The following is a 9,355-nucleotide window of genomic DNA, read 5'->3' on the forward strand; positions in this document are numbered from 1 at the left end:
GTGGCACAGGAGGGCATGAGGGGGTGTGTGATGGGGCCATCCCAGCAGACTGGCTGTGCCACGTCTGGATGCCACAGCCCCAGGATGGCTCCCCTGACCTCTTCTGGCCATCACTGCTGCTGCTGCTTTTGATCTGAATCAGGGAACTCACTCTCACACGTATTGGCATCATTGAAATCTATGGCTAAATTGTGTTTATAAGTTAGAGAAGCAGTCTTTTAAATTACTTGGTTTTCCTTATTGACTTTTTTTTTTTTAACGATCGCACAAGGTTGGATAGGCTTGGGGTCGTGTACAGGTGACCAAGCTTTCTCTAGCTAAGCTCTTCCCATCCTTCATTTAAATAAAAGGTACACGGTCCAGTAAAACCAAGTGGTTCCCCTCTCCCCCTCCCCATAGTCACAGGGAGCAGACCCTCTGACCATAAATCCAGGCCAAAAACCTTCCCCCGCAGACCCCACTGTCTTCAGAGCTTCACCTTCCTCCTGGTTACTGAGGCTTCTCACCAAGGGATCACCCTCAACTCCTCACTCTCACCATGCTCAGTCCTTGGCCAAGTGTTGTCATTTCACAGCATCTCCTGTCTATGTCCCCTTCTGTCCACCCACATAGCCACCCCCTGGAAGGCCCCCCCACCTCATGGCTGGATGACTACAGCACCCTTCTTGGGAGCCCCTTAGCCCTCCCCAGGCTGTCCTCTACTTAGCTGGCAGAGGGCTCTTGCCAAGCTCAGGTCGAATTCTGGCCCACCGCACACTTTCCATAAACCCTAGCAGCTCCCCTTCACCTCTAGGACCACATGTTCAGTTCTGTTGTGGCTTTGGAGGCCCTTCATGACCTGGTCCCTTCCTCGCTTCAAGTACTCTGAGGTCCGGTGATGCTGCCCTTCATACTGGCCCCATCATCTCCTAACTTTGTGTCTCTGCACCGGCTGCCTCTCATGCCTGGAACACCATCCCACACCTCCTCTGCCTCCTGGCTTCCTTCCAGACTCAGCTCAGGTCTTACCTTGGGCAGATGGCCTTTGGCCAGCCCCTCCCTTCTGAGATGACTTTCCATTTCTCCGGTGTGGATCTGGTATGTACATAGTCGTTTGCATGTTGTTTCTGCCCATAGAATGGGAGCTCCTTGAGGGCAGGGACCATGTTTTTTGCCTTTCCCGGTCTCCCAAGTGCTTAGCACAGTGCCTGGCACATAGTAAGTGATTTATAAATGTTTATCTACTGAGTGCTATTATTTGACTTCTAGTAAATCATCTAACTCACATCTCAGTTTGTTAGAATAAAGATTGAATCTTTCCTTTTTAAAACCTATATTAGGTAATAAGTTAATAGGTTTTATGTAAAATAAACAAATTCTTATATTTCAGAGTCTTTTGGGGGGTTTTTTTCTTCTTAATATTCAGAAATAGTTTCATCTATTAAAGTGTGTGACCAATGCAGATGGATTATTTAGAACTCAATTCTACCCAGAGCCCCCATAATACCCTGAAACACAGGGCTTCAAAACTGATGACCGAAAAAAAAACAAAAACAAAACCTAGCTTCCCCCTGCCCCCCAAAAAAAAATCCACCATTGTCAGCTTCTCTCCTCCATGGTCATAACCGCCTGGAAGGTTGATCACTGAAGTAATTTAGGGTGGTCCCAGAAGAGTGGACCAGAGTGCCAGTGCACCCCCATTATTCAGAGAATCCTGCTGAGCCTCAGTCATTTTGCTTAAAGGGCTCTGCCCGTGGAGTTCACTTTGCCAAAAGTACTTTCCCCCAAGGACGTGCTGCAGAACTTTAGAGAGCGTTCTGTTGGCCAGAGTGATCCAAAGCCGTGCCTGTTCTGAGCCTGGTGTTGCAGGGATCAGTACTCATCTCTACCCTTTGCAGCCCACGCTTCCTTCATGGATGGGCAGTTGGGGGTCCTTCCCATCCTGTAGAGATCTAACGGTGTGTAAATCTGAGAGAGGTGGAGTGCAAGACATAGCAGAGGCTTCACTGCAGGAATCAGCTATGATTTAATATCTTTTCGTGTGGTCTTTGGAGTTTTTTCCAGAATACGTTTTTGTGTAATTATAGTGATAATTGTAACCCAGGGCCTCTATTTTCCAGCCTGCTCCAGGTTTCTTATGGTCATTTCTTTTGTTCTGTACTTCATTCTTGGACACTTTGGCCCAGAATTAGGTTTCAAAGAGACCCATTGCCATTGGGCCTTGTTATGCCCTGAGGATGACTGGGGAGTCATCAAATCCCTGCTGCTGGTTCTGGGCACTAGGGAGGCCACAAGGAGCTGAAGTTCTCCTATGGGATAGGTGAACCAAGAAGGATGGTCTTAAAAACTGGAGGTGGGAGAGAATCAGGGAAGGCTTCCTGGGCCCACAGGGCCTGAGCCGAGCCTGGAGAAAAGGCAGTGTTCTCTGAGATGGAGAGAATGCATGGAGGCAGGAGATGGGAAAGAGCCACCCGCCTCATTGGGCCAGGACGGGGAGAATGCTGAGCAAGTTCAGGAAGGTGTCTGGGATCCCAAGTGGGGATTCTTCTAAAGCCTACTGAAGGCTTTTCAGCAGGGGAACGACAGGGTCTGACCTATCTGTACCTCGGGCCTTGGGCGAGGTGTTTTGGCAGCTGGATTGGCATGTGGACGGAAAGCCAGGAGACCGCTTAGAAGACTCTGATTCTATGTTTGGTCCAGGCGAGAGGTGATGAGGCTCTGACCCGGGAGGTGTAGATGGTGTGAGTGGAAAGGAAGCGCTAAATGAGAGGCAGGAAGCGCAAATACCAAGCTGATCTGGAAGAAAAGCCGGGGGCTCAGACTCGTTTTGCCATGTCTCTTAGAAACTAGTTAATCCTCTAAATCCAGGTCTCTTCACTTAAAGACACGCAAGGGTTCTCTTTGACCCAAGCCCTTTTCTGCTTATAAGTTATGGGGCTCAGGAGATAAAAACAAAATTCTACAGAAAGCAAAACAAAGGTCAGTTTTATGGTTTTTTATTTGTTTAAACAAGGCAGCAGCAAGTGGAAATGTTGGTCCTGAACAGTTGTTTTCCTGAAACTCATCCTTCTGGTTGAAGGCAGAGAAAAGCATCGTGCTGTTACTAGCATTCATCAAAGAAGGCCCCCCACCTCCCCCAGTGATCCCTAATCCTTACCAAGACAGCCATTGCCCTATGAAAACACTCTTCACTTTTCTAACTGTGTGTATGGGGTTGGATTTTCTTCATGTACTTCAACCAAAAAAAACTCATTGCAGCATATTGAATATAGCAGCAGATAGAATACAGCTCTCTTCTGTTAAGCCAGACTTTAAAGAAATGTACAAAAATTTAAAACAATACCACTTTATTCACTAATTTTTTGATAATGTAGTTGTTTTTCAAACAATATTTACATTAACCTATAATTGTTGTATTGCTATTTAAATGAATTGATAAATATTTTTTAAATTTTATTCATTTTTAATAGTAAGTAATGGCATATTTACATGCATATAGTAAATGTGGGTAAACATAATTCAAATAAACAAAAGCTCTATCGGGTAACTTGACAGGGGTAAGTGATCCTGAAGAATTGCAGCTTCACGAGAACGAAAGGATATCCGGGCTGCTCAGTGTCTCCACCCTGATACGCAGGGGTGAGGGGACACTGAGGGACAGGAGGAATCAGCTGTGACCACGAGGCATTGGGCCTGGAGGGTAGTGCTGATCTAGAGAGAAAATAGGACCACGGCTTTTCACCTCCTACTTGGGTTTGGAAGGGAGAGGCAACTACAGTGAACAGGCCTCCATCCTTTGTTTGTTTTTTGGCTAGGCAGTGTGACTTGCCTAGGGTCACACAGCTAGTGAGTGTTATGTGTCTGAGGCTAGATTTGAACTCGGGTCCTCCTGGCTCCAGGACTGGTGCTCTATCTTAGCTGCCCCCCAGGCTGTCATCTTTTGGAGACAGTTCTGTGCAGAAGCTCCAGGACTCTGGGGATAACTGAGCTTCCACTTCCTCTCCGCTGGGGTCCCACTGAAGGCGTGCTTTCTCCTGGGAGTCAGGGCTCACCTTTTTGTAGCTGAGGAGAGCTTTTTTGTCATCATTTTTATTCTCCTGGTCTTACCCAGCACGTTAGCAGCAGAGACTTGGTTCCAGACAAGTGAGAAACCCTGGAATCTGAACTTAGTAACCCCCATCTCCACAGTGAAGGGGAAGTAAAGGACATAACAGACAGGAAAGCTCAAGGCTTGCTTTTAAGGTGGAGAAGGCCAAAGCGTGTTCACAGAAGAATTGCTTTCTTAGGCCCCAAACAAAAGTATGATTGTGGAATAAATACTTCCATATGTACATGCAGTTTGTGAGCCAAGTGTGGGTGTTAGCCACTGTCATGAGCTGCAGAGGCAGGACAACATGAAGATGGCCTTTGCAGTACAGAGTTTCAGTTGTTGCTTTTAATCGACCTGTCTTTGGGATTGATAAAGCATGATATTCTAATCTTCGCATGCAAAGATAAGGTCATCTGATAGTATCAAGATTTAGGATGCATGTAAAATCTTGAAGTCTAAATATTTTCTGTTCTCTGAGCAAAACCTTAGTTATCTGTCTCCCCCTCCTCTTTTCCTCTCCCATTCTCATGCCCCCTCTTCCCTCTCTCCTCCCTGCCTCCCTCTTAGCTCCCCCCCTCCCCCTGCACCCCCCCCATATGCACACCAACCCCTTGTCACATAGCTGCAAGACTGATCTCTGCCCGTGCTGTAATGATTAGGTTGTTTCTGTGTTGATTCCTGAGTTTGAGGGTAAGCTGAGGGCTGAGAGTCTAACACATTTTTAGAGGTCTGTTTTTTCTCCTTAGTCCAGCAGTGGGTAGGTTTGACTGGATTCTGTAGCATTGGAAGAGGGACTTAGGAGGCTTACTGCCCTTACCCCTTGGATTATCTGGCCAGTGTCCAGGTGGGATAAAGGGCTGCCCATTTTAGATGGGAAGGACAAAGGCCTGGAACCAAGGAAGAGACTTCCTCTGGAAAATGACATTTTAGAGGAATTTAAACATGGGGAGGAAGAAGAAGGCTATGGAATTCAAACAAATTGATTTGTGAAACAATAGATTTGTAGTGTGGCATGGGGGGGCGTGTTCTCTGTAAAAAGTGGACCTGAGTGATGAGAGCATGGGGCCTGAGAGTGCTGGCTGGGTGAAAACTGACCTCTGCTGGAAGCCATGGGGAGACCTTGGCCTGCTGCTTCTGGATTCTTACTGCAGCATTTCTGCTTCCTTTTCCTTGGGCTAGTTTTGTGTGATCCCATCCTTTCTTTACGTCCTGAAAGAGGAGGCTTTCAGTGGTCAGCCCTTCGGACTGGCCACACAGTCTTGAAGATGCTGCAGAGACCACAAAAGCTCTGCTGGACAGTGACATCTGTGTCCGATAGCACACAGATTGAAACACATCTTTCCTTTGTGTTTATGCAGGCATCGACAAGGAGAACGTGGAGCTCTCCCCCACCACAGGGCACTCAAGCAGCGGGAGGACCCGCCACGGCTCCGCCAGCCAAGTCCAGAAGCAGAGGAGTGCGGGCAGCTTCAAGCGGCATAGCATTAAGAAGATCGTGTGAAGCCTCGTCCCTGCCTTTTTAAAAAGCAAAAGCAACCAGTGCCGCTGCCACGGCCCCCCCACGGACTCGCCATCAGCCGCCACCCTCCCAGACTGACCATCAGTCGCCCCCATCACTCCCCCTCCCAGGACTCACTGTCAGCCTCCTTCCCCCTTCCCAGACTGACCCTCAACTTCCACACACGCGCGCATGCGCACACGCACACACACACACACACACACACACACACACACACGCTCCCCTGCCCCTGCTGCAATGCTGCACTTGTCTCATCTCTCCACCCATCATCCACGTGGCCAGATGATCAATTTCTGAAACAGTCACCGAGCTCAATGCTGCCTTTTCTTTTCTTTTCCTTTTGTTTCCCCCACTTCGGGGCAGGTCTTGGTGGGTTTGAGTCAGTGTTTCAGAATAACTTGAGAAAACCATCTGGGAAGTGGGGAATGGGAGCCTCCCTACCGGGAGACGACCATCTCCATCCCTCCGTTAGAACCGCTTCGTCCCACGGTCTTGGCCTTGCTTTCCTTTCTCGTTTGTCTCACAGAGTAAAGGGTTAGGGACGCTCGGGGAGAAATGGCATCTGCAGCCCCTTCAACCTCCCTTTGAGCTGTGGGCTCTTTGTGACGACACAAAGCTGGAGGGGTCCCGGGCTGAGGCTTCAGTGACTTCCCCCTGGAAGCCAGAATTGTAAAAGGTACTTTTGGGGGATGTCCCATTTCACAGAACGTCAGTGAGACATGAACACGCGGAGCTTTAGCAATAATTACAGGGGTGAAGCGTGGGGGGGATCTCTCCTCTACCAAAATCAGAGCTGTGACCACCGAGACCCGCGTGCCAGCCCGGCTGTCCAGACCAGTTCCCTTTTCCCTCAGATGTTTCTTTTTTAAATCATGGATGTGCTCAAAGCTCGGCTTGTGAGCACTGATGATGGATCGCCTGGTGGGGATCACGCTTTTCCTTTCTTCCCTCTGCTCTCCAAATAACTTCAGGCAGGGTCATGGGGGATGGAGGAGGCCAGCGTGGCCAGAGAGGTCATTTTTTTGGTAGGTCTTTGGTTTGGCAAAGGGTTACTGAAGCCTAGACATCTTGAGTTCCCCTTAGTCAAATGAAACGGTACTTAATTTTGGAAGTAGCCAGCTCTCTTTCATCTTACTTTGTCGAATACAAATTCCTGGTAGCTGCATATTATTAGATATTTTTCACAGTAAGATGTGTTGCTGAATTTGTTGGGCCTTTAAAAAAAAAAGAATCATACTAGTCAAACACTTGGGTTTTATAAGATAAAATTGTATTTAATCACTGTGAAAAGACTAGCAACCCTGCAGCAGAGTAACCAAGGGGGAACCATGAGATGCTGCTGTGCCGTGCTAAAGGGTTTGGTTGGAGCGTCGATGTTTCAGCTGTGATATGATCCGGGTAATGACTACCTGGAGGCGCCTGCGAGACAGGCGGAGAGTCCTTGGAGCTCAGTGGGCAGGGATCTGGATGTTATGCACGAGAGAGATTCAGCTTCCAGCCCCTGCTTTCCCTTCAGTTAGAGGTAAATAAATTATCAGTGACTTTGAAGAAGACAAGTAGCAGGGGAAGGGAGAGGACCTAGGAGTTTCCTGTAATACTGTTTCATTAGTGGATTTCAGTAAACTAAATTCCACAGCTAAATTAATAAAGAATGGTACAATTAAGTGTTCCGATTTTAATAATATACACATAATCCACATTTATTCACACAGTAACAATGTAATATGTTAATGTAAATAAATTGCCTTTTGTTATATTCAGAAATAACTTAATTTTTTAAATTTGTTTACAATCCTGGAAAAAACAAAAGATGAACACAAACTTAATATGCAAATGGTTTGCCAAAATTAAAAAAACAAACAAAAAAACCCCTTAGTATTAATAATTTTCTTGACAGGTTTCTTGGGAAAAGTTGAAAACTTGTGTAATTAACCAAACTTAAAAAAAAAAATCTCGATTCTCTAAATGCTGCAGTAGAATTGTAATGGTTCCAGTGCTCCAGAGCCCATGAGGATGCTACAAGAACAGAACCAGCCTTCGGAATAGAGCGGTAATCTGTGCCAAGGACCAACATTGCCATCAGTTTGGAGTCTTGGGTCTCGCAAACCACCTCCTCACATCCAGTGAATCTGGTCGAATGCTTGTCTCGTTTCTTGGCTTTTGGAATATCAGTCATTGTGAACCTTCAGTCATTCTGATTCCATCTTTTTTTTTAATCCTTTCTTTGTTTGATGAACACAGTGATGGGAATTTGAAAAGCCGAACAATTTCTTAAGGTCATTTTTACTACTGAAAATGATGGCTTTCAATCCATTCAACTTTTCCATGAGCAGATTTTCCAAGGCCTGAAGAAACCAAGCCCTTTGCCTCCCTGGGGGGTTCATTTGGATTGATTACCTCACATAATGATCAGCATGGCACCAGTCAGAATTGTTTGCCCCTCTTTGAAACATAGGAAGTCCACCTTCCTGACCTACTAAGATATCCTAGGAAATTTAAACCATGGAGGTTGGAAATGGCCATTCTTGGCAAACCTGCACTTTTCTAGAAAACTTGAGTTTTTGAAAGGAGCAAACATGAACAGTCTGTAATTTTGTCTTGCACCCATTCACCTTCCCTCCACAATTAGGGCTACATTTTTGTACCAGACACTAGGATCTGAATATCTCAGTGTCAGAGCATGTTACCCATCATGTATCATTTGTGGGGTTTTTTCCTGCCCTTTTTTTTAAGAGGGGAAAAAAAGACAGTAAACCAGTCATTTCAGTCATACATAATCTGCCTCTTAAACCGATGGCTCAGTTCTCATGTGCATGCCCCTATTTTCCATAAATGAGAAATATTTCACTTGGTTTAGGGACTGAGCTTTTGTGAATTCCCACCAGGGCTCTATTCCTAATTGATTTGTAGGTTTTAGGGCTTTTCTGTTTTTATTCTAGAAGGTTTTTTTTTTAACTCTTCCACCCATCCCGATGTAATGAAGCATGTCTTATTCAATGTTATGCAACAGACTTACCACCAAAAAGTCACTCTTAGTGTCAGCCACATTTTTTTTAATGCAGTATATTCACTTGTAAATAGTTTTGTGTAAAATTTGACAGAAAAGTATATTTACTACACTGTAAATACATGTGACAATATATTGTATTATTTTGCTTTTTTTGTAAAGCAGTTAGTTGCTGTACATGGATAACACAAAGTTGATTATTCTCGTGTTAGTATTGTTAACTCCTTGCAATTTGCAATTACGTTACATCATTTAAAAGAAAATGCTGTGTACTATAAAATCACCTTGTTGTATGATAACTTACTCTTCTTTCCACTGGGGCCTAAATTCTGACAATGTTTCCTGATCTACAATCCTGTTAATAACTGCAAGTGAGTCTACAGCAGCAGGAAAACAGCTGCTGAAACAAAATCGATAATTCTAGGTCAAATTGTAGAAATCACAATTTCAGATAATTGTCGTTCTTTACCTCCATTTTCCTCCTCATGTATGTATTCCCCCCTTTTTTGAAGTAAAATGTAAATTCAATCTGCCTGGAGCTGTGGGAAGTTAGTTTATTTCTTGAAGTGCCCGACACTGACTTTGTATTGGTCTGTCTTAGGGAACATTAAGGAAACGTCTTTTAAGGAAATGCATTTGGGGAGCCATTAGGTGGTGCGCTGGCTAGAGTGCCTGGCCTGAAGTTAGGAAGACTCATTTTCCTGAGTTCAGATCCAGCCTCAGACACTTCCTAGCTGTGTAACCCTGGGCAAGTCATTTC

General features: G+C 45.5%; 1 protein-coding gene across 12 annotated transcripts in view; it reads left to right on the forward strand.

Annotated features, from left to right (window-relative positions):
- The window catches only part of NF1 (neurofibromin 1), a 248,319-nt gene extending 239,191 nt beyond the window's left edge, over positions 1–9,128 (forward strand). For all 12 annotated transcript variants that reach the window (XM_078154810.1, XM_078154813.1, XM_078154812.1 and 9 more), the window contains one exon: positions 5,428–9,128. In XM_078154810.1, the coding sequence (XP_078010936.1) occupies positions 5,428–5,570 (143 nt within the window). In that variant the 3' untranslated portion in view covers positions 5,571–9,128. The remainder of the gene's footprint in view (positions 1–5,427) is intronic.
- The last annotated feature ends 227 nt before the right edge of the window (positions 9,129–9,355 follow it).

The sequence above is a fragment of the Phascolarctos cinereus genome, unplaced genomic scaffold, assembly GCF_003287225.1.
Source record: "Phascolarctos cinereus isolate Bilbo 61053 unplaced genomic scaffold, phaCin_HiC Scaffold_5;HRSCAF=322, whole genome shotgun sequence".
Classification (NCBI taxonomy): Eukaryota; Metazoa; Chordata; class Mammalia; order Diprotodontia; family Phascolarctidae; genus Phascolarctos; species Phascolarctos cinereus.